Raw genomic sequence first — 24,190 nt, forward strand, 5'->3', positions numbered from 1 at the left:
GCTGTACAAGAGAACCATGATCCCCACCTTGAGATTGTGGCATACCTGGATGTCAGACTTCAAAAACAATTGGTACAATGGGTTCTGGTCCAATATATGAACAACATTCTTGCCCATCTTCACAGTCTGGGGCAGATAATAAACATAAAAAACATGATGTTATTCCATCACAAAATGTTATCCCATGTTATCCATCTCAATATGGAGTTTTCCACACACCACAGTCTCATACATCTCCCTCCAATACATCAGAAACATTGTTCATGCATCAGAGAGGATTCAAACAAATCGGTTATCTCAGTAAGGGAGTTTCCTCAGCTCCCTAACCTGTTCAATGCAGTGGCAGATTTGTTACCCCTTGTCCACCTTTACATTCACCCATTATAAATGGCCCTTCTAGCCCAACGGCGACCTTTCATGGGCAGTCTGTATCAGAACATTACAGTCTCAACCAACATCAAAAACTTCCTTATCTAATGGCAAGACATGTGGTGGCTCACAGCAGGAATACCTAACTGGAAATAAAGATTGGTACAGATGACATTGTGATTGGTTAGGGAACACACTTGCTCACCAGACTTTGCAATGGTCAGCGGCATGTGGTCGTGCCAGGAGATGGCTCTTCACATCCTCCTGCTGGAAATGAAAGTTATTCTCAATGCCTCCAACATTTGGGTAGAATGCTTGTGAATACATATGGTCTTGATACTCTAAGACACTTTGGTAGTGGTCATGTACCTCCTCAAACTGGGAGGGATGAAATCACCAGACCTTTGTGTCATGGTATGGGATTACCTTAGGTGGTGTGTCCAATACCAGATAAATATTCAGATCTGCCACATACCAGGACAGCTTACCACTTTAGCTGACTTGTTGTCAAGGAGATGTCAACTGCTTCACACAAAATGGTCTCTCCATCGTTCCAGATTCAGTCAAGTATACACCCTATGGGTCTGCCCACCCCTTTTTCAGACCCAAAAGCATAGGCCATTGATGTTCTGTCAATCATTTGGGAGGTAATGTGGGCTGATATCTTCACTGCATCAGTCATGATGTCAATAGTATGGGGTAGTTCAGAAAGAAACACGTGAACTGTCAGATAGTTCTGATTACCCCACTAATTGGGACAAATCATGGACCAATGATCTCTTCCTGCACAGGAAAGTTATAGCGACCCTCATCCTGCTCAGATCACCACTGTTCCATCTGTGTCCAGAGACATTCCACCTTCATGCCTGCCTCATGTTAGGAATGCCTTGCATGAAAGGGAGTTTGGATCTTCATTTGTGGAGAGGATTGCAACAGCTAGAACGCCCTCCACTATGAAGGCATAGAAAGGGAAATGGAGGGTTTTTAATTACTATTGTGACATTATCATTCTTTGCCTCCATACCTCAGCTGGCCAACTTATTTCTCTCTTTCAAGACAAGAAGTTGGCCCCAGTCACCATACAGGGATACCAGTCTGTCATCTTGGAGATACTCTGACATTATGACAGGATGATATTGGACACGACAAGGACCATTCCGACTTGCTGTCCAATTGTCAGAGTGTTCCATACTGTAGTCACTCACATTGTTCCCAAAATGGAATCTCTCCTGCTGCTGACATGGCTTAACTTATCCAAGTTAGCTACATGCAGTGGACCTTTACTACATGCAGTTCCATCCCAGTAGATGAGTTGTCCTAATGATGCAAACTGGTCTCATTGCAAACAACCAGGTAACTGTTTGCTCCTTCCTCAATTGATATATCAAGAGAGCTCCAAGATCCCATACATGCTGATAAATATTATCCGAAGCATTTGAAGAACATCTGACTAGACCAGGTTTTTTCTTGCCTCTCACGTCCAGAAAGCAAGACATGATACTACAAGTGCTTGCAGTACGGTTAAAAGGGGTTATAAAATCAGTTCACACTGATCTCTCTCAGGAACAGGTACACCTCATGTAGAATATCGGCTCGTGAAATGTGTGCAATTTCCACTAGCCTGGCAGTCAGATATCATGTCTCCCTTTGATTCATAGTGTAGTCAGTTGAGTGGCATGCCCAGACTACTTTCTCCAGCTTCTCTCTGTAGTGCATGTCCTTGGAGAGGAGAGATGTAAACCTCGCTTGGTCAGTGGTAGCTGCACAGGCAGTAACCACTTCTCATTTATGACAGCACAATCTCTTAACGAGGTGGCATTGACCAGTTTCACTGGATTAGCTTGAAAAAACTTTAACAGTAAGACCTTCATTACAAGAATCCCATAAGAATCTCCCTTGCATGTGTATAACTAAGCTCTACCATTGAGCCAAACTAACATTAGATTTCATCCAGGAGTAGAGCAATCATGCTTCTACTGGGTGACACTAGAGGTAGGATGCTTAGCATCCCTCCTCTTTCTCCTAAAATACTTATAACATTATAAATATTGGCTCCCACCCTTCCCTGCAATGCAAGCATCCTGTTACTGTTGCTTGTGTGTGAAAAAAATATAGGTGGGTAGAAAGGGGAGTTAACCTCTATGAGTTACTTCGTTTATTACCATGCATGTATGCATACATATACATATGTATGTATGCATGTTAACAGCAGTCATCTTGAAATATTTTTATTGCTAAGCCTAAATGGATGCCATATCAGCATGATATTTTCACTAAAAGATATGATGTCTAGTTGGTCTTGAATGAAAACGGTGCCAATCTGACATCCAGTATGTCCACCATGGTCTCTACTAATATAAGTCCTGGTATAGTGGCCTTTCAGGTCTCTACTAATATGCATCCTGGCATAAAGGCCTTTCAGGTCTTTACTAATATGCATCCTGGCATAAAGGCCTTTCATGGTCTTTACTAATATGCATCCTGGCATAAAGGCCTTTCAGGTCTCTACTAATATCAATCCTGGCATAAAGGCCTTTCAGGTCCCTACTAATATCAATCCTGGCATAAGGGCCTTTCAGGTCTACTAATATCAGTCTTGGCATAAAGGCCTTTCTGGTTTCTACTAATATGCATCCTGGCATAAAGGCCTTTCAGGTCTCTACTAATATCAATCCTGGCATAAAGGCTTTTTTGGTCTCTAGTAATATGTATCCTGGTATAAAGGCCTTTCATGGTCTTTACTAATATGCATCATGGCATAAAGGCCTTTCATGGTCTCTACTAATATCAATCCTGCCATAAAGGTTTTTCAGGTCTCTACTGATATCAATCCTGGCTTAAAGGCCTTTCATGGTCTCAACTAATATGCATCCTGATATAAAGGCTGTTCAGGTATCTACAAATTTCAGTCCTGGCATAAAGTACTTCAGGTCTCTACTAATATACATCTGGGCCATTAAAGCCTTTCAGGTCTCTGCTAATATGTATCCTGCCAACAAAGGCCTTTCAGGTCTCTTCTAATGTGCAGATCCATCTTACTAAAAATAGAAAAACATCCATGATTTATTATTTAAAGAAACACCAAATGAGATTTGAACAATGTGGTCAGATTGGATCCATACACAAGTCAATCTACCATCAGTTATTCTGCTGTTATTATAAATATAAAATGCCACTTGTTTTTTTTTTAATGGGGATTGTGGTTTATATAAAAAAATCGACAACATGTTTCAAAGTTTTCGTATTTATACCTTTATTTTAAATATATTTTACAGTATTTTAACATTTTCACAAATGACATTTATCCAGCATTACATCATTTTTACATTTACAGAACTTTACTTTAAAACCACGCCATGTAACCATTAATGTACTGATTTGCTGTTAATACATAAATACTGATGATATTAAAATCTTTAAAAGATTTCTTTTAAACATTCACTGAAAAGAATTGTATTCAGTTATTTAAATAGAAAGCATGAAAGCCAAACTTTCAGTTTCATAGTTTATAAAAGTCTTCATCAGATATAGCCATTGTTATTTAAAATAGAAAAATTTTAAGATGACTTTTTAATAACTTATTTAAAAATGTAACCAATTTGACGGAAAGCATTCTGGTATGAATTCAGTTTTTTTAATAAATGATGACAATGCACTATGTTACCAGTATTATTAAAAGTAGAAAAACCTGTAAATATCTTGTTCTCAGTAACCACTAGACAAAATTATATTTGACAGAAAGCCTCCTGACATGATGGCCTTTCAGGGGTGTTCATTTCATTAAATTTGACAGAAAGCCTCCTGACATGATGGCCTTTCAGATGTGTTCACAATTTGATTAAATTTGACAGAAAACCTCCTGACTTGATGGACTTTCAGATTGTTCATTTTATTAAATTGACAGAAAACCTCCTGACATCATGGCCTTTCAGATGGGAACAAAATATGATTAAATTTGACAGAAGGCCTCCTGACACGATTTCCTTCTGACTTGATGGCCTTTCAGATGTGCACAAATGATGTCTAGCCTTCTCATTATTTTACACAAGGCTATGTCAGTGCTGGAACATAAATAAAATGTTATTCATATATTTTATTTTTAAAAGTTGATGATTATGTTATTAAAGTTTGTAAAAGTTAGTTTTATTTTAGTCAGTCTGATATAAGATTTTGTTTCTATTGTTATAAGATGAAAATCTTTAAGTAATTTCATATAAAAATTGCTTGATGGAATTTTAACAAATTAGATGGCATCCTGATATGAAGACCTATAAATTGACATAAACGATGCTGACCTTACATCAAACATTGCTTCTATTACTAAAAATAAACTTTTAAATACATCTTCTTTTCAAAAACTGTTAACGGATGTTGACTAAACTCAATAGAAAACATCCTCACTTAAATGCATTTCCAGTTTATAGAAATTATGCCAAACCACTATTCGGTATGATTGCAAAACTTGAAGAGGAAAACCTTTAGAAATGGATTCTTAGCAAAACTGAAACAGAATTGGACCCATCATGATGGAAAGGATTCTTGTATAAACATAAAGCATTTTAAATTTGCACAAACATGCCTGGTATAAAACTTACATTAATGTTATTTAAAGTAATGAGGAATAGTAGTAATGATCAGTTGCGTTAAAAAACAGTTTGAAAACTTTGTCCAATAAAAAGCTGGTAAACGACATCTGGCTGTAACTGCCAATGTCTATCCAATCTATTTTCTCACTTCTACAGAAAGTATAAATGATGATGTTTATTTTTTCTGATGTCAGAGAATGATTACTTGTTTCCTTCATTGCCACCTGTACCACTTGCAAACTGATTTATAGCTCTTTAAAAAAATACTCTGTGTTTAGAAATGAAGTGAATTTGTCATGCGATCAGCTGGTTTTAATCTTTTATCAAATATAATTTGTAATCTGAAAGAAGCCATGATGGCTAAAATGCCATTTTTACTTTATGCTGATTGAATGTCATACTGACTTTAGCAAAACAATACTGTGCTTCTCAGGTGTTAGCTTTTGTCATCATGATAATTAGTGATGGTAATAATAGCCATTAATTATCAGAGGGACATGGCCTGACTTCTAAGGAACTCACAGCAGTAAGGATAAAAGGCTTACTGGGTACTCTTTGTACAGATTAAAGTTAAACACTTTATTGGCATATCGGAACAGATCTCAGTGTTTTGAATTTAGTAATCCACAAATATTTGTACGATTTTCATCTCTAAACCATGTGTCCACTCTTAATGGGTTACTTTGACATTTTTTTTGCACTAATATACTGGCAGCATTTGAGAGGTGGCCATTATGGAAGGGTACTTTTGAACACAAACTTGTTTGTGCCAAGGAATTCTGGTTATAAAAAACTGGCAGTGGTTTGGGTGTGGAGCATTCAAGAGTATATAGCAATTGTTATTAAGAATTTGAAGAAAAAAACATTAAAATCACTTCCTGAAAATTGCTTAACAGGATCCGATTGAATGTGACAATAGGCATCTTTGTATGAAAACCACTAAAATATGTACAGTTGATATTAGATACAGATCCTGTTACTAACAATAGAAAATATTTAAACATCTTCTTAAAAATCACTCAACAGAATTTAATAAAGTTTGATCAAAAGAATAATGGTTGAAGTTCTTTAAATATTGTACAATGTTGATCTATGGTCAAGTATAGCTAAAGATTGTAGAGTGGTAACTTTCTTGTATAATCAACAAACAGACCATGAAGATATTTTATACTGTAAGCACCTATATGACCCAGACTTCCTCACCATCTTTTAGGGTAATGTAAGCCAGCTGAGTCATCTTAGAATCTCTTTGACTTGGTGTCAGATGTAACCTCTTCTGCATCTTGTATGGGGTAATTTGATTTAGATGCTTAAATTTTTTAGAGAATATGCACAATCACCAAAAAGGCATGAGGTCAAGGTCACATTGTCCAAGGTTTGTTTGAATGAATTTCTGCTTTGTTATCATCAATTTAAGAGCAAATCTGGAGGACTGAATCTGGAACCATAAGCTGCTGTCCCTTCAGTTCCAAGAGAAATTTAGGGAAAGTGGTTACTACACTGATTATCATGTATATTCTTATACCACAGGAACAACAGAAACAGATTACCTGTCAGTAGTAAGGATCCAGAGCCAGAAGGTGAAATGCAGAGAGCTACATCTACCATTGGTACCCTACAATCTTCACTTAACCAAGGTCAGACAAATGATTATGGTCAAAGGTCAGAGCAAGATCAAAAGAATGATGACAGTGATCCTGATACCATTCTGTCACTCAATGAATATGGTGTTGTGGATGCCGACTCAAGACATGAAGAATGGGACAGTCTTGCTTCACATGCTGAGCATTATCTGCAGGAAAATAGAAGTCCTCTTAAACTATCACAGAAATCAAAATCTAAAATAAGGGATGCCCATATCATAGAGGCAGACGACATCTCATTTGAACCTCCTCAGATTCACCTAGCTGATTCTAGCAGCATTTCAGGAACAATGATTACAGACTCAAAAGATTCAAATGGAAAAACAGAAACAAAAGTAGAATACGTGATATATCCAGACAACACATTGATTCCTAAGGAAAGCCAAAAGCAGTCGAAGTCAGATAAAACTTTTAGAGACCAGATAGATTCCAGACAGAATACTCCAAAATACAAAGATTCATTAAATGTGAGTACTTTGTCTGAAAGGAGAAATTTATCACCAAGCAAGTTCTTGGATTATCGAACCAGCAGAAAACTTGATATTGAAATTCCAGACAAAATACACAGATCTTGGCTTGACACTTTGCCATTGGTGACCATTCTGGCATATATTAAATCATCACTTCAAAACCTCATAGGTGACATTCAAGAAAAGATCAGGAACAATGATATATTTGAGGAATATAATATGTTGAAGAAAGTAAAACCAACAGATGACTGCTCAGTTGCAAAACAAGAGGAGAACAAAAACAAGAACAGATTCAGGAATGTCTTGCCATGTAAGTCGTAACAGTTTAAAAGTCCATAATCAGCAAACTGTTGAACCTTCAGGTTTCATCTTGCATGTATTCATTCATGTATTCATTCATCTTGCATGTATTCATTCATTTTGTTTTCTTTCATTTTTTTAATATTTTTTACCTACATTATGTGGGGAAAATTACAATGTGTTCATCTCAAATCAAACTAGAGCTTATTCACTGGCAAATTCCATGATTTTTTGTGTGCATATTCTTCCCGTGTCAAGGGTTCCAGATTGCTTGCATCTGCTGGATCAGTGTGATCTACAAATGAAATGACTGGTTGCTAACTTGGCAAACGTGGCAAATTCCATGATTTTTTTGTGTGCATATTCTTCCCGTGTCAAGGGTTCCAGATCGCTTGCATCTGCTGGATCAGTGTGATCTGCAAATGAAATGACTGGTTGCTAACTTTGCATGTCAGAAATTGGGCATAAGGTGGCCATAATTATCCGATATGGTTAATTGTACATTATGCTTAACATTCTTAAGTTTCAAAGGTTTTTAAAAAAATGGAGGTATCAAAACCCATCTCCAGTAGGTAATCAGTGCATTTATCAAAATCTCAAAAACTGAATGATTGCATTGGGCTGCAGTGCTTTAGATCTGACACAGCTTGATTCAGCTTAGATTGCTATTGGAAACGTGAGGTAAATGTAATAAGATCTCAGATTGACATTCATTTATAGCCATGGACATTAGATAATAGTATAGCAAAATTAATATAACTTTGAATCTCACCAGTGTTGCAAATACTCAAACTAATTTATCCAAATATATTACATAAATTTCAACATAACAGAGAACAGAAATAAGTCAAAATACAACTGCACAGATTCGGATCTGCTGTTGCTGTATGGGCTTGCAGGTCAACATTTATGCAATTTAGTAGGAGTAATCAGTAGAACAAGCAACATAGACCCAGATCTGCTGGCTTATTATGTGACAGCAGATCAAGGCTTACGTTATTTGCACTCTTGCCCAACTTGTAAGAAAATATCTTTGATACATTAGTTTACCTTTCCAGGTGAGACAGTAAAACTGGAGTTTTAATGTTTAAGGAGATCTTAGAATTGTTATCTGAAGACAAAAGGAACCCCACTTATGTGCTGTATTATGTGTGAAAATTTCAGATGATAAAAACCGGGTGAAACTTTCAATGGAGAATGATTACATTAATGCCAGTCACATCGGGCTAGATGTAATCAGTGAGAAAGGCAACTATACCTCATGCAGTTACATTGCCTGCCAGGGTCCTCTGCCGCAAACCACAGACAGCTTCTGGGAAATGGTGTGGGATAACAGTGTGACAGTTATCATCATGTTGACACGTGATATGGAGGCTAGAAAGGTCAAATGCCATCGATACTGGCCAGACTCACCAGATGACCCTGTAGAGGTTTGCAGTGGGTAAGAATGTATTGCATAGACAGATATTTTTGTATTTATCTATGTCTTTTGTTGCAAAATGATTTATTAGTTGCAAAATACTGTATGACCCTGTATGTATGGTCTTACAGTTTAGTCATAGATTGCCTCAGTCACATAGATATACCTTCAGAAATATTCAAGGTGAGAAGTTATAAGACAGTCTCGGGGAAGGTGTTCACAAATGATTTATGCCTGTTCTGCCCCCACCGCCGTTTTTTTCCTCACCTGTGTATTGTTAGACAACAGTGTTTGAGATTTGTGTTAGAAGAGTTTGTGAGACTGACAGAAAAAGTTTGAGACCAGTGATGCATAAGAATTCCTGTAAGTTAGTCTAAGTTGTGCATAGGAACATTTATTCTCTGCAGTTTTTAAATTTATTTTATTCAGTTGTTCACCCTTAAAGTTCTTGTTGTGATGTAAGTCACACCAGTTGAGATATCTTAGCACTCGTCATGACCTGTCTTTTTTCATAACTGTTTGCACATCTAGGTTCTTCAGCTTGACATAAATGGTTGATAAACAAAATTTAATTGACACATTTGGCCCTAGAACAAGCAATCTGTCACAGTTTGAACATTGCATCAAGGAAGTTTTACAAAAGCTCATTTATAGTACAGGCTGCCTAGACAACCCGAAATGGCTGATTACCAGCGTTGTTGATTTTTAAATGCTGATTTTGTTTGGCAAATACTGGCTAATAGTGATGAAGGCAATTTATTTTTGAAGTTGTGAACTGTATTAGATTATTGCAGCTGGGAAAGTTAAAGAAGATACAAGTGAGTGATTATGTACTTGAAAAGGGTATTCAATCTGAGTCAATGTACATGATTGATGGACAAAAGGGTATTAAATCTGAGTCCAATGTACATGATTGATGGACAAAGGGTATTAAATCGGAGTCCAATGTACATGATTGATGGACAAAAGGGTATTAAATCGGAGTCCAATGTACATGATTGATGGACAAAAGGGTATTAAATCCGAGTCCAATGTACATGATTGATGGACAAAAGGGTATTAAATCGGAGTCCAGTGTACATGATTGATGGACAAAAGGGTATTAAATCGGAGTCCAATGTACATGATTGATGGACAAAAACAGACAGTATGCTGGTCACCTCCCCCATCCCCCATTTCAATGGTATTTCAAAATTATATGTAGAAAAGGCAGAATAATGAGCTGAACTAAAGCCATTTTCATTTCTTTTATTAAATAATTTTGCCCTGCAAAACCTTGTGCTACAAAACCATATAGCACTGTAAGGGTTAAGATAAATTTCATAAATAAGAATCTAAAAATATTAAGAAGTGAAGATATTTATTTGATTAAAATCTGTTTTTTTTAATTTAAAAATTTTTTTTTAAAGAATTTTCTTGCAATTTTCTTTTTAGAACGGGCACCCGGTTCCATTCTGGGAGAATTGTATCACATGTATGTATAGATGTAGAGTTTTAAATTATGATTGGTTCATTCAAAATTGAGGCTATCATGCCAGTCTTTAACCACCATATTGGAATGCGCAAATCAATTGCTGCTATCACTGTATCTCACCTTCATAATATTGAACTTCTAGTCATGTTGACAAAGAAAGCAGAAGATTCAGAATTTGTAAATTGTGTAATTGTGATTTCTGTATTGGGCAGGGAGGTAGCCATGACATAAAACAGCATGAAAAAGCTAAATGAGATCAGCTTGCTGCTTGATCATCAACAGCTAAGCATGAACTTAACGATGTTTTTAAAAACCCTATTAAAGTTCGGTTTCATAAATTTCTTTTAGAAATGAACCTTTCTCTTTCAGTGTTGCTGGCGATTTATTTTTCACACTTTTCCAGACAGCAAAATTGCAAAGGATTACTCTTGTGCTAAAACAAAACCAATTCAGTAAAACAAAATCACAAAGAATTCAGATCATCAATGAATGATAGTACGTTGGGATCGATAATGATGAAAAAAAACAAGGTGTGGAAAAAGCTGCTATAAACAGCCTGGGCAACCGAATGGAATAGGGTGCCCATTTAATAAGGTGCGAGAGTGCAATACATGCATCTTTGACACGAAATAATTAAGTAAGTTACTGTCCTACTTCACTGATGGTTGTATATGTGAATATATACACGTGCATTAAAGTTGTAAAAATTAGTGTTTGTTCCTGTCATAAGCAATCATTATTTTGTACTCAGGGGTTGGTGGCTATGCAGCATTATGGAACAGATAGTAAAGCTGGCATAGCAGTTAGTAAAGCAAGAAAGGGAAACATTGGCAGGGCTTCAGTTAGTGACAAATCTTATTTTGGAGCAGAAGGAGCTGTGAAAAATTGTAATTAACAAGTTGTATATGCCCTTTTAGACAGCAGACTGTGAATGGGGGTTCTCAACACAGAACAATTTATATACACATAAGCAACAGATTATGCTCAAACGCAATCAACAGATTAATGCTGATACAACTAGAGGCAACTTTTAAAATTTTTGGATTTCAATTAAGTTCTAACAGTGGAGCAGGAAGCAAGAGAGATAAATGTTGAAGTATTAAGTTAGTTTCTTTCCTTTCATGACAATTGATCAGGAATTGTGATCATTTGCTAATTATGAAGCAAGGAATGCACACAGTTGACTTTTGGCTAATTTAAAATATCAGTGTGGTTTGTTACAAATTATGATAGTTCTATAAATGGGGCCCCGAGTGGTCTAAAGCACTCTCCATTATGGATCACTGCCATCTCACCTCTGTCTGCATGGGTTCAAGTCTAGGATTCGGCCAATGTGGGTATGTGAGAAAGCTTGCTCGTAGCTTTTCGTGGATTGGTGGTTCTTCCCAGGGGGTTTCTGGGTTCTTCGTCCACCAATAATACTGGCCGCCATGCATAGGCTATCATGTGCTGAAAAATGGCGTTAAACCCAACAACAACAGTTCTATAAATTATTCTGTGGAAAGAGGACAGCATGAAACAGAGATGCAGTAAGATAGACTAGCTGATGCATATTGATACAGTATATGAATGATACCAGTACTGGACTACTGACATGTCAGACATTTGGCTTACAGTTAGACGTCAGTGCAAAAGATAAAAGCACATGATGAATGCAAATAAAACAAACATATTGACATATTAAACATTTATTAAAAGAGGCTACTTCAATTCTTTCAGAAAGAAATCATTAATAAAATTGTATCTGCCAATGTTCCAGACAGTGTTGAGGGAGGGGGAGATTTCTTTCTAAAAGAATTAAAGAAAGTAGATAATTGTTGATAATTTTTTATTACTTTTGGGACTGAGACTTGATGCATCATTCATGCATTGTCCTGATGCTAGGTGGTGGTGTTATGTTGATGGATGTCATAAACTACAGAATGACTTATGTTTATATGTTATTTACAGTATGTGCAGAGAATAAAATTCTCCCACTTGCTGCTGTTGCTGTTGCTGTTCTGGGGTTTAACACCATTTTTCAGCACATGATAGGCTATGCATGGCAGCCAGTATTAATGGTGGAGGAAGAACCTAGGAAGAACCACCGACCCACAAGAAGCTACTGGCAAGCTTTCTTACATACCCACATTGGCGGAATCCTGGACTCGAACCCACGCAGACAGAGGTGAGATGGCAATGATCCATAACGGAGAACGCTTTAGACCACTCAGCCACTCGGGGCCACTCCCACTTGCTGCTGTGCTTCACAGTGTAAAACTCCATCAGTAGGAGTACTGAAATTTGCTTTTGCTGGAGTTTGCTTGCTTCACAGATGGCTTAACCTTCCCTTAATCACAGCTGCATTTTGACTTTTGCCCTCAGAAGTGAATCACAAAAGATGGCTGAAAATTGTGTTTTTTCAAAACTTGACTATATTGAGGGGTTTGGCAGCCAAAACTATTTTTTGAATGACACAATATGTCATGGCAGGTATATAATGTCATGTCATGTCATGGCAGGTATATGATGTCATGTCATGGCAGGTATATAATATGTAATAGTGTCAGCTCATATAGAATTATAAAGAAGATATGCAGTATCTATGGTTTTGCCAACACTGCAAATACAGCATCTTGACAAGTTGAGTATTTTATTGTTGAGTTTATGGTATGTTATGCAGTAAGCCTATTTGTTTAATCATTCTCTCATCTGGCAAATTGCATTTTCCAGTGCTTCTGTATTAGGACTTTTGAAATAGATTTTTTTGTATCAGGTTGGGAAATAAATGGTATTCATTTCATTCAAACAAATAGGAACATATTGCAGTTGGGCAATATCATTATCAGTGAACTTGATGATTTTAAGTGATATTGTTTTTTCTTCTAAATAGCATAGATTCCATAAGATCATGCAAAACTGACATGCATTATCAGTTTGATTTATATACAAACTTCAATAATGCAAAGAAAACTAATTTCAAAACAAATGTCACATTCTTCCATCAAAAAAAGACAGGCTTACTTAAACACCATTTCAGTTTATGGAGGACTTCATCTCCCATAACACAGTGCACCCCCAGACCCCTCTACTTTTCCAAGTTACCCTGTTACATCAGTTTTTATTGAAATCCTTGCATTTTTAGTGACACTGTTTTGCATAAAATGAGCAAATACACTGTTGATCTGGGACTCTAGATAGGGGTACACTGTTATCTATAACTCTAGATAGGGGTACACTTAGAACTCTAGATATAGTTACACTGTTATCTGGAACTTTAGTTATTGGTTTACTGTTATCTAGAACTCTGAACAGGAGTACACCGTCTATCCATAACTCTTGAGAGGGGTGCACTGTTATCTATAGATATGGGTACATTATAGGGGTACATTATTTATCTATAACTCTGAACAGGGGTAGACTTTTTATCGAGAACTCTAAATAGGGTTACACTGTTTATCTGGAACTCAAATACTGGTACACAATTATATTCAAATAATTATTATCTTTTTCAGAAGGTACAGACTGAATCTGTTACATGAGGACCCCCTGGATGAGTTTGATGTGAAGTACATAGAAATGGAGGACCTGGTCGGTGGAGAGTCACGCATTGTTTATCACATAAATTATACCACATGGCCTGATCATGGCATACCAAATTCAGCCTTGCCAATTCTACAGGTGAGTTTTTATTTATCTATTTTAGCTCATCTGCAGGAAGTGCATGAGAATCTATACTATATACTTGGTGTTATAATCATCTTTGGCAGTATATACTTGGTGTTATAATCATCAATGGCAGTATATACTTGGTGTTATAATCATCAATGGCAGTATACACTTGGTGTCATAATCATCTATGGCAGTATATACTTGGTGTTATAATCATCTATGGCAGAATATACTTGGTGTTACAATCATCTATGGCAGTATACATGTCACAATATGAAGCCGGGTTGGGACTGGATTAGGAAAGACACCAAAAGAAACTGCGTTTACAAGATGTTTATTTATAAACGCAATTTAAATATTAACAAATCTGACACCATTATAAACAAAAAGATGAGGAAAATTATAAAGTTCTTAACATGGAACTATCAACAACAATTAACTCAACAAAAAAAACTCAAACATGAATTTAACAAATGGAATTTCAAACAAACGTGAATTAAGTCCTATCACCGATCAACAAAATAAAAATATATGATCTACACCCCAGTATAAACAAAGTCTTGAATGTATCGATCATAAACTGTTATTGAAAAGCATGTAAATTTGAATGGATTGTTCAAATAACGATATTGAAATGCATGTAAATTTGAATGTATCATTCAAATAACGATATTGAAATGCAGGTAAATTTGAATGTATCGTTCATATAACGATATTGAAATGCGTGTAATTATGAATGTATCATTAATAAAACGATATTGAAAAAGGAATGAATAAAATTATGAACTTATCAATTGTTCACATAACGATATTGAAAAAGGAATGAATAAAATTATGAACCTATCGATCGTTCACATAATGATATTGCAATAGGAATAAATGAAAATTTGCTCAGATAGCAATAGTGAAAATAACAACATGGAATACAATATATATGACTATCGTGGCGCCCATTTGATGTCCGAGATGTAACTCTGGTTCCACTTGCTCTAGTCAGTGGTCAGAGAAGCGCCTACGCATGGTCTGCCCCTCACATTTAACACAGATCCGATGGTCGTGAAGCCTTGGTCCCTTGCATCGAGAAAACCATTACACTCTTCCAATCCAGCGTCACCATAACACATCGTATACATCACAGGAAACCACACAGAGTTCTGTGACTCCACATCAAACCATGTATAAGGGATGGCAGCATGTATAAGGCATGGCAGCATGTATAAGGCAGCTAAAATTGTAACAACTAAACCGTTTAGTGCATATGACACGGTTAAGTACTTCTGCATTGATATATGTTGTGCATGCGTGCACATGAATTCGTTACCCATTACATTAATCGTGCAATGCATGCAGCGTATAATAAAATTTCAATTTGCCTGTTCAGTTACAACAAATAGCTAACTCGAACCAGACTATTGTATTTATAATATGGTATTGTATAACCTAGGTATTAACTCTGTAGAATTTAGAATAAATTCTAAAACATCTAAAGTATGAAACAATTCTGTCATATAAAACGAATAGTAATAAAGAATACTTAAATTTCATTACCTCTACAGCTGGAGATTTGCTCCCATAAAGGGGTAAGCTTCCTGACAAGACTCGTCGTAATGTAATTTGTTTATAGAGAATTTGCTCTATATGTATACTAGCTGTGACAGATATGTGCAGCTAGGTACTTAGGGTTTTCCGCTGCAGGCAATTCTCATGTGCAGCATGGTCTGAGTTTCGCTCAGGATTTCGAAATAACTAGAGCCAAAAAATATACCACCCTCGGGTGACGCTGTACACAGCAACAAAACCCAATTACACTTTTGACAACATTTACATATTGATATAACTCATACACAATTCCGTGACAATACACTTGGTGTCATAATCATCTATGGCAATATACACTTGGTGTCTTAATCATCTATGGCATTATACACTTGGTGTCTTAATCATCAATGGCATTATACACTTGGTGTCATAATTATCTATGGCAGTATACACTTGGTGTCATAATCATCTATGGCAGTATATACTTGGTGTCATAATCATCTATGGCAGTATACAGTTGGTGTCACAATTATCTACTAGCATATGAAATCATTTCTGATTTACTCCTTTTCCTTTATAACACCCTACACTTATTTTACCGACATTTAAACCGCCATTTTGCAAGTGGTCTGCTCTTTTGCACTTCTTTCAGTTACAATAACTATTTTCTCCAGCATGAAAATTTGTCTTTGGTTGGTTGGAGGTACTTCCATTGTTATTAAGGTACTAAGTGTTAACATTATTAGTGCTTAGTTGTAATAACAACTGTAAAGATGGTTTTGACTAGGCTTTGGGGAAATATGAAAAAATCTATACATGTACATCGCATATCTAACAATTAATGAAATAAGAAGGAACAGTTATCTCATCCAGAAACAGAAATGTTTACTCAGAGATAAAATACTCAACAGCCTAATTCAAAGAAGACATACAGGAATTAACTCTATAAACAAAGTATGTAACCCGGTCGCAACAACTTGAATAGACGACATCTTGGTGATTGGACACAATCACTGTAACATCAGGGAAAATAACAACAATCATCACAAGCCTTTAACACTATCAATCAAATCCTGCAAAGGATTCTGACTTGCTGGTTTAATATACAAAAGACCTTATTCACCCCCAGGCAATACCGATTAACTCTAAAGACAAAATATATGCAATCACTACCTTAATTTCGGCACTACAGTGGCAATTTGTGACATGTACATTTGCCTGGTTTATGGATCGTACCATCTCTCACTATATGCAAACTGGTAGCCAGACTATTTTTGTTGTTGTTATTGTTCTTTTTGTTTTGTTTTTTATCAGAACAATCTATACTACTCAAACAGTCTTTGTTACAAATGATTCAACAAAGGTAAGTGGTGTCTGTCTCTTTTCTCATGATATGGTTGTTTATACGGATACTGGGTCCTACTTGTACATATTGGCTGTAGTAATGATAAGGCCGGGAACCAGGCTAAGTGCTGGAATAATCTACATGTACATCAGTCTGATTTACAATAAAAAATATAAACACTTGAAGCATACCTGAAATGTTTCAGATATCAGTGTGCAGCATTTTTTGCCAAGACATCATGGTCACTGGTCATTTTCAGCAGGTGGTCACTCATGGCAGAGCGTTTATATAATAAAATCTATCTTTGCATTACAAATGTGGTCAGAAATGAAAGATGACTTTACTGTGTATGATGCCATTAAAATTTGTGGGTCCATACTTCACAACAGTGCTGTTATGTGTTACTGTTACATTGTTTATAAGGGGCCCCGAGTGGTCTAAAGCGCTCACCATTATGGATCACTGCCATTTCACCTCTGTCTGTATGGGTTCAAGTCTCTGGCTCTACCAATGTGGGTACATGAGAAACCTTCTCATTGGTCAGTGGTTCTTTCCAGGGTTTTCCTGGGTTCTTCCTCCACCATTTATACTGGCCGCTATGTATAGCCTATCTTGTGCTGAAAAATGGCATTAAACCCTACAACAACAACATTGCTTTTATCTTATTACAATGAATCAGACTTGTTCGCCAGTTTCAGAGTAGTAAGTCTAATTTTACTCACTGAAGAACAAATGAATGAACCAGTGTATCAGATTGCAGGGCTCCAAGCAGGTCTAATTTAATAGTTGACAAAAGGCAACCAGCTAAAAAAATAAAGTCTCCATTTGCAAATACAGTTGAACCTGTCTTGAAAGACTACCCCTTCTGACAAAACATAATGGACTCTCATGACAAGTGGTCTCTCATAACAGGTCATAACACCATATAATCAATAAATCTCTACATGGAGGGCCTGGTCTCTCAAGACAGGTGGTCTCTCAACACAGGTTTTACTGTATTTGGCCACCAATTATGGAAAAACTGGTTGACAAGAACAAAGCACAATAGCTGAAACTTTATAAGCATTTTAATGATGTGTCTTAACAACTACTTTCACAATTACAGAATGATTCAATATGTTTAAGTTTGAGGTGAAATGTAGCTTTAAATATGTGTATACATGTGGTCCCTAAGAGAAGTAAAGTGTAATTGTTTCTAATATAAGTGGCAAAAAAGCATAATCTGAGCATAACGTGTAATCTGTATATTTCTAGAAATAATATTAGTACCCTACTTCATTGAGGCTATGACATTGAAGCTAATATATTGCATGCCATAATTGCAGCACACTATGAACAAGGTACAGTAGAACCAGAATGCAAACACAAAAACATACTGATAAATTATTTATATTCACATTAACTAGCCTACATGACATTGTCTAACTTTTGATGAATGATTGTGAAGTGCACAAATTTTTGGCGTGAGGAAGTGCTCAATCCGAGTGCTGTATTGCATCACTCTCCTATTCTTCTTTACAAATTTCAAGGTGTATATAGGTTTATCGGAACCTTGGCTAGTGAAAATGCTCACAACTTAGAGCCTTGCATTGTTTTTGCACTTCTTATTGCATCCAATTTTGCCACTCTTACAGAGGGAGCCACAGTGAATCTGGTTAGCATGCCAGACTCCCAACTGAAAAGGTGTGGGCTCACATCCTACCATCAGATCAGTCTGGGTCATCTACCATAGTATGCCCTTCAGCAAGGCACTTTACTCCAATTGCCTCCGCACTAAATAACATACTTTTGTTGATGTACCATAAAGCACCAAACCAGACCCGTTACAGAGGTGGAGAATATTATTATTATTACTAGAAAAGAGTGATAAGAAACAAGCTTTGTAAAATTCAACAGATAATTTCTTTCCCATGGATACAAAGTGAAAAATGTACAAAGAACTTACTGTATTGTGAAATAAATCCTAAATAATCCTTGAATTTTGAAGATGAGTCCTAATGATTAAAGTTCTGAACAAACTTTAGTGGTATTCTAAAATAAATAATCCAATGCTGGAAGTGTTGATGTGCCTGTGGTGGCCTGTGTCATAGTGATGTGCCAACACTCTTTTCTTGAATCACAATAATACAGTCAAAGAATATATCCTTATTTGAATTTCACTATTAATCCATGTCTCTATTTCCAAGAATGTTATTCTTGAGTACTTTGTATTTCCAGAGAAGAATAACTTGCATTAATTAATCTGAGTAAATAAATTCATCCCAAATTAAATACTGGACACAACAATAATACAACTGATTCTGCTCAGATCTTACAACACGAGTTAATAATTGCTAGAAAAATAAGATTGTATAGTCCTCTACATGACTTCAGGTTACAGTTAACATTTTCTATTTTTAAAAAAACTATTACTTAATGGAAAATTTCATTCTGAAAGGTTCCAAATGTTTACCAGATAAAATCTGAGTTATAATTAGGTCTGTTTCTAAAAATATAAAATGTAGTAAACAACAGGTAAACTTGGTGATTCACGGGGAATCTCCAATGTTCTGGACTCAAATTGAGATAAACACGTTTACAAAACTAAAATCAATGATTCAGGTCAGGTAGAAAATGATTTTGATCAAGGTCAAGTCCAAAATACATGTACAGTTATCCATAGCATATCATGAATAAAAAAATACTAACAAACAATGCAAATTAAATATATATATATAACTATGTTCACTGAAGTACTTGTAGGTTTTTCTGTGTGTCACATTTTGTAAACTGTATTTACAGTGTATCAGACTGAGCCACCTGTTACAAAGAAGTGGGCCCCTACTTGTTCACTGCAGTGCTGGTATTGGCCGAACAGGGACCTTCATTACAGTAGATGTAGCATTAACACAGATTGAATCTGGCATACAGGTAGGTAAACATAACTTCTTCATACAGACTAGTCTTGTTCTTTGTTGGTGAAAATTGGTTTACTAACATCTTATGTTTCTTCCTTTCTTTATGTTCTAAAAGGTGATAATTGCAGAATTTTAGAAAATGAACTGTGAATTAATTGTTAGTATATTTTGAAATATTAAATTTTCCCCATGGATACAAAGAGTACTGTTAACAGATTGTTTCTTTTTATGAAAGGATTAAAAAAATAATTAAAACAGTGAATAAATCACATTTTCACATGGCAATTTCAAACCGTGGCCATTAATTACAGGAATACCATGATGAATCTTGAAAACGATATGGATTGGTGTAATTAAATGTCTCTTTTTATGTATCCTCCTCTTAAGTAGAAAAGCTTTTATTCCTTTCAAGATTGAATAAAGTGAATCAGCAAACATATTGTCAAAGACTGTCAGGAAAAGAAATAAGAGTATTCGCTCATTATAAAGTCCTTTATTATAACAGTATCTGGTATGAGGCTGTCTCACTATGCGGTCCTTCATTATAACACAGGTCCTGTTATAAGGCAGTCTCACTATGAGTTCCTTCATTATAACACAGGTCCTGTTATAAGGCAGTCTCACTATGAGTTCCTTCATTATAACACAGGTCCTGTTTTATAAGGCAGTCTCACTATGAGTTCCTTCATTATAACACAGGTCCTGTTATAAGGCAGTCTCACTATGAGGTCTTTCATTATAACACAGTTCCTGTTATAAGGCTATCTTACTATGAGGTCCTTCATTATAATACAGTTCCTGTTATAAGGCAGTCTCACAATGAGGTCCTTCATTATAACACAGGTCCTGTTATAAGGCAGTCTCACTATGAGGTCCTTCATTATAACACAGGTCCTGTTATAAGGCAGTCTCACTGTGAGGTCTTTCATTATAACACAGTTCCTGTTATAAGGCTTTCTTACTGTGAGGTCCTTCATTATAATACAGTTCCTGTTATAAGGCAGTCTCACTATGAGGTCCTTCATTTAGAACACAGTTCCTGTTATAAGGCAGTCTCACTATGAGGTCCTTCATTATAACACAGTTCCTGTTATAAGACTGTCTCACTATGAGTTCCTTCATTAAAACACAGGTCCTGTTATAAGGCAGTCTCACTATGAGTTCCTTCATTATAACACAGTTCCTCTTATAAGGCAGTCTCACTAAAAGGTCCTTCATTATAACACAGTTCCTTTTATAAGTCAGTCTCACTATTGAGTTCCTTCATTATAACACAGGTTTTGTTATAAGGCAGTCTCACTATGAGGTCCTTTATTATAACACAGTTCCTATTATAAGGCAGTCTCACTAAAAGGTCCTTCATTATAACACAGTTCCTCTTATAAGGCAGTCTCACTATAAGGTCCTTCATTATAACACAGGTCCTGTTATAAGGCAGTCTCACTATGAGGTCCTTCATTTAGAACACAGTTCCTGTTATAAGGCAGTCTTACTATGAGGTCCTTCATTATAACACAGTTCCTGTTATGAGTCAGTCTCACTATAAGGTCCTTCATTTAGAACACAGTTCCTGTTATAAGGCAGTCTCACTATAAGGTCCTTCATTTAGAACACAGTTCCTGTTATAAGGCAGTCTGACTATGAGGTCCTTCATTATAACACAGTTCCTGTTATAAGGCAGTCTCACTAAGAGGTCCTTCATTTAGAACACAGTTCCTGTTATAAGACATTCTTACTATAAGGCCTTTCATTATTACAGAGTTTGTGTTATAAGGCAAGTATGGTGTTAGATCCCATTTGATCAAAGGGATTTATATAGTGTTTCATGGCACAACAACACAGGTAGGTTATTTTGTACAGAGGCAGTGGAAGTAAAGTGTCTTGCCCAAGGACACACCACTGTCCTCAACTCAGGCTGAATTTATGGTGGGATTTAAACTCACATCTTCTCTGTGAGGAGTTGGCATGCAAACCATTGGTTCACTGCAACTCCTTTATTATGTGGTAGAAAAATTACATTTTCATTTACTTTGTTATAAGGCAGTCTTATTGAAAAGTGATATAGTCTACAACTCTCACAGACAGCATTATAATGAGGGAATCCTAGTATTTAGTTTTTCAAGTCATTATAAGGAGCATAATAAAATGAGATTTCTCACTGTAAAATTCCATGCAATGATCAAACTCAAGGTCGCAGACTACTCGATATTTCCAAAAAAACCCAGAAGTAATATAAACCATCAGTGACAGAAACTTATCAATATTATGTTTCTAAAAAGAATCACAGATGCTGGTTGGTCAGTTGTTAACATTTTTATACCTGTAACAATGACATAATTATGTAACATCTGAAAGAAGGATAATACGATGAAAGTGATTTTTTTTCCTTCAGTTTAACATATTTGAGATTGTGAAAGAACTGAGGAGGCAGAGACATGGCATGATACAAACAAAGGTAAGTGTACTTTATTCTGAGTACTGAAGACCATTCAGTTTTGATATACTTTAAAATCTGGATAATAACTGTCTACTGTAGTTATTTTTAATGAAATGCAATTGTATTTGCTTATTTTATCCTCCAGTCTGTTGTTAATCGCTACACAATCACAGTATACTCTAGATATACTGAAGCCCAGTGGACCCACAAACATTGCATTATATTTGAAATGAGTTTGAACGTTTTACTGATTTAACACTGATTTAACAAATTTATAACAGATCTATTGTTGACCACACATAAATGTAAAATACAGTAGTCACTTTTCTGGCACCAGTGATGGTTTTTCTGGCACCATTGATGGTGGTATCTTCATCAGTTTGTTTAGTCTTTGGTTACAGTTTGCGTATGTTTCCTGGTGTCAGGATAATGTGACTGGGTGGGATATCATGCTCCATATCTGTGGCATGATGCCCCAGTACTAGGCATCACTATAAACTGTCACACTGCAGACATTGAAGTGATAAAGGTACATTAAAAATCCAAATCAGACAGACACGCACACAGACACTTATGTTTCTTAAACCTCATGACAGATTCCTACAATCCTTTATTTGAATCATTATGTAACACGGGATTCAAAAGAGATATAGAAACTAGTGATATGGTTATATAACTTTAATGACTTGTAGAAATGTGACAGTTTGTCATTTTCTTTGCACAATGATAAAGAAAGGTTGACCAGTCCATTCTTCTTCACAGCAAATGGCCCATCGCCTTACAAAACTGTGTCATTACAATTTAAGATGTATTTGAATAGTGCTTGAAACATTTAATGAAAAAATAATTGAGGCGAACTTGTATGCCATTAAGCTGCACAAAGCTTAAAAGAATATGATATTAAACAGGAATTGGAATTACGAAAATGTTGTCCTCTTCTGAAGACATCATGACTACTCAACTTAAACCTAGTGACATACCTGTATAGAACTAGGAAAATGTCTCTTTCATGGCATAGTGACATACCTGTATACAACTTTGAAAATGTCTCTTTCATGGCATAGTGACATACCTGTATAGAACTATGAAAATGTCTCTTAAACCTAGTGACATACCTGTATAGAACTATGAAAATGTCTCTTTCATGGCATAATGACATATCTGTATAGAACTATGAAAATTTGTCTTAAACCTAGTGACATACCTGTATAAAACTATGAAATTGTCTCTTAAACCTAGTGACATAACTGTATAGAACTATGAAAATGTCTCTTTCATGGCATGGTGACATACCTGTATAGAACTATGAAAATGTCTCTTAAACCTAGTGACTTACCTGTATAGAACTATGAAATTGTCTCTTAAACCTAGTGACATACCTGTATAGAACTATGAAAATGTCTCTTTCATGGCATAGTGACATACCTGTATAAAACTATGAAAATGTCTCTTAAACCTAGTGACATACCTGTATAGAACTATGAAATTGTCTCTTAAACCTAGTGACATAACTTTATAGAACTATGAAAATGTCTCTTTCATGGCATAGTGACATACCTGTATAGAACTATGAAAATGTCTCTTTCATGGCATAGTGAGAGAAAAAAATTGCAACCAGTCCTTTTTTTTTGACAGTGAATGGCAAACTGTGCTGCAGTTAAAGCTTGCATGTGCAATTAGAATGAGGATAAAACATTTTTGCAAGTTTTGCATTGCTAGAATTAAACTAAGTTTGTACAGGTATGTGATCTGAATGACTGATAAAATGAACAAATGGTTTAAAGAATGCATAAATTAATTTATGATTGTAGACAAGTAAAAAAAATAAAATGATGTTCTGTATGCACTCCATTGCCCAATTGAACTTTAAGTGTAAATCACAAGACTGGAATTTGCATTGAGGTTTTGGTTCAAGATTTGATACTGTTTTTAAAATCTCTTGACTGATTATATTCATACTTAATATGCTGAATCATTGCAAAGTGACAGAAGTTCACTGAATGAAATGTTTATTTATCCCCACAGACTATGAAGTCAAGGCCATAGTAATGGAAAATTT

The 24,190-nt window shown here is 35.8% G+C and overlaps 1 protein-coding gene across 1 annotated transcript in view; it reads left to right on the plus strand.

Moving 5' to 3' along the window:
* LOC149803330 (tyrosine-protein phosphatase non-receptor type 13-like) overlaps nt 1-24,190 on the plus strand; it is a 204,536-nt gene that overhangs the window by 173,582 nt on the left and 6,764 nt on the right. The window contains exons 36-40 of the mRNA XM_089953916.1: nt 6,486-7,378; nt 8,533-8,809; nt 13,757-13,922; nt 19,579-19,707; nt 22,087-22,149. Coding sequence (XP_089810042.1) covers nt 6,486-7,378; nt 8,533-8,809; nt 13,757-13,922; nt 19,579-19,707; nt 22,087-22,149 — 1,528 coding nt within the window. The remainder of the gene's footprint in view (nt 1-6,485; nt 7,379-8,532; nt 8,810-13,756; nt 13,923-19,578; nt 19,708-22,086; nt 22,150-24,190) is intronic.

The sequence above is a fragment of the Sinohyriopsis cumingii genome, chromosome 3 (assembly GCF_028554795.1).
Source record: "Sinohyriopsis cumingii isolate HCF-2022 chromosome 3, ASM2855479v2, whole genome shotgun sequence".
In the NCBI taxonomy this organism is placed as follows: Eukaryota; Metazoa; Mollusca; class Bivalvia; order Unionida; family Unionidae; genus Sinohyriopsis; species Sinohyriopsis cumingii.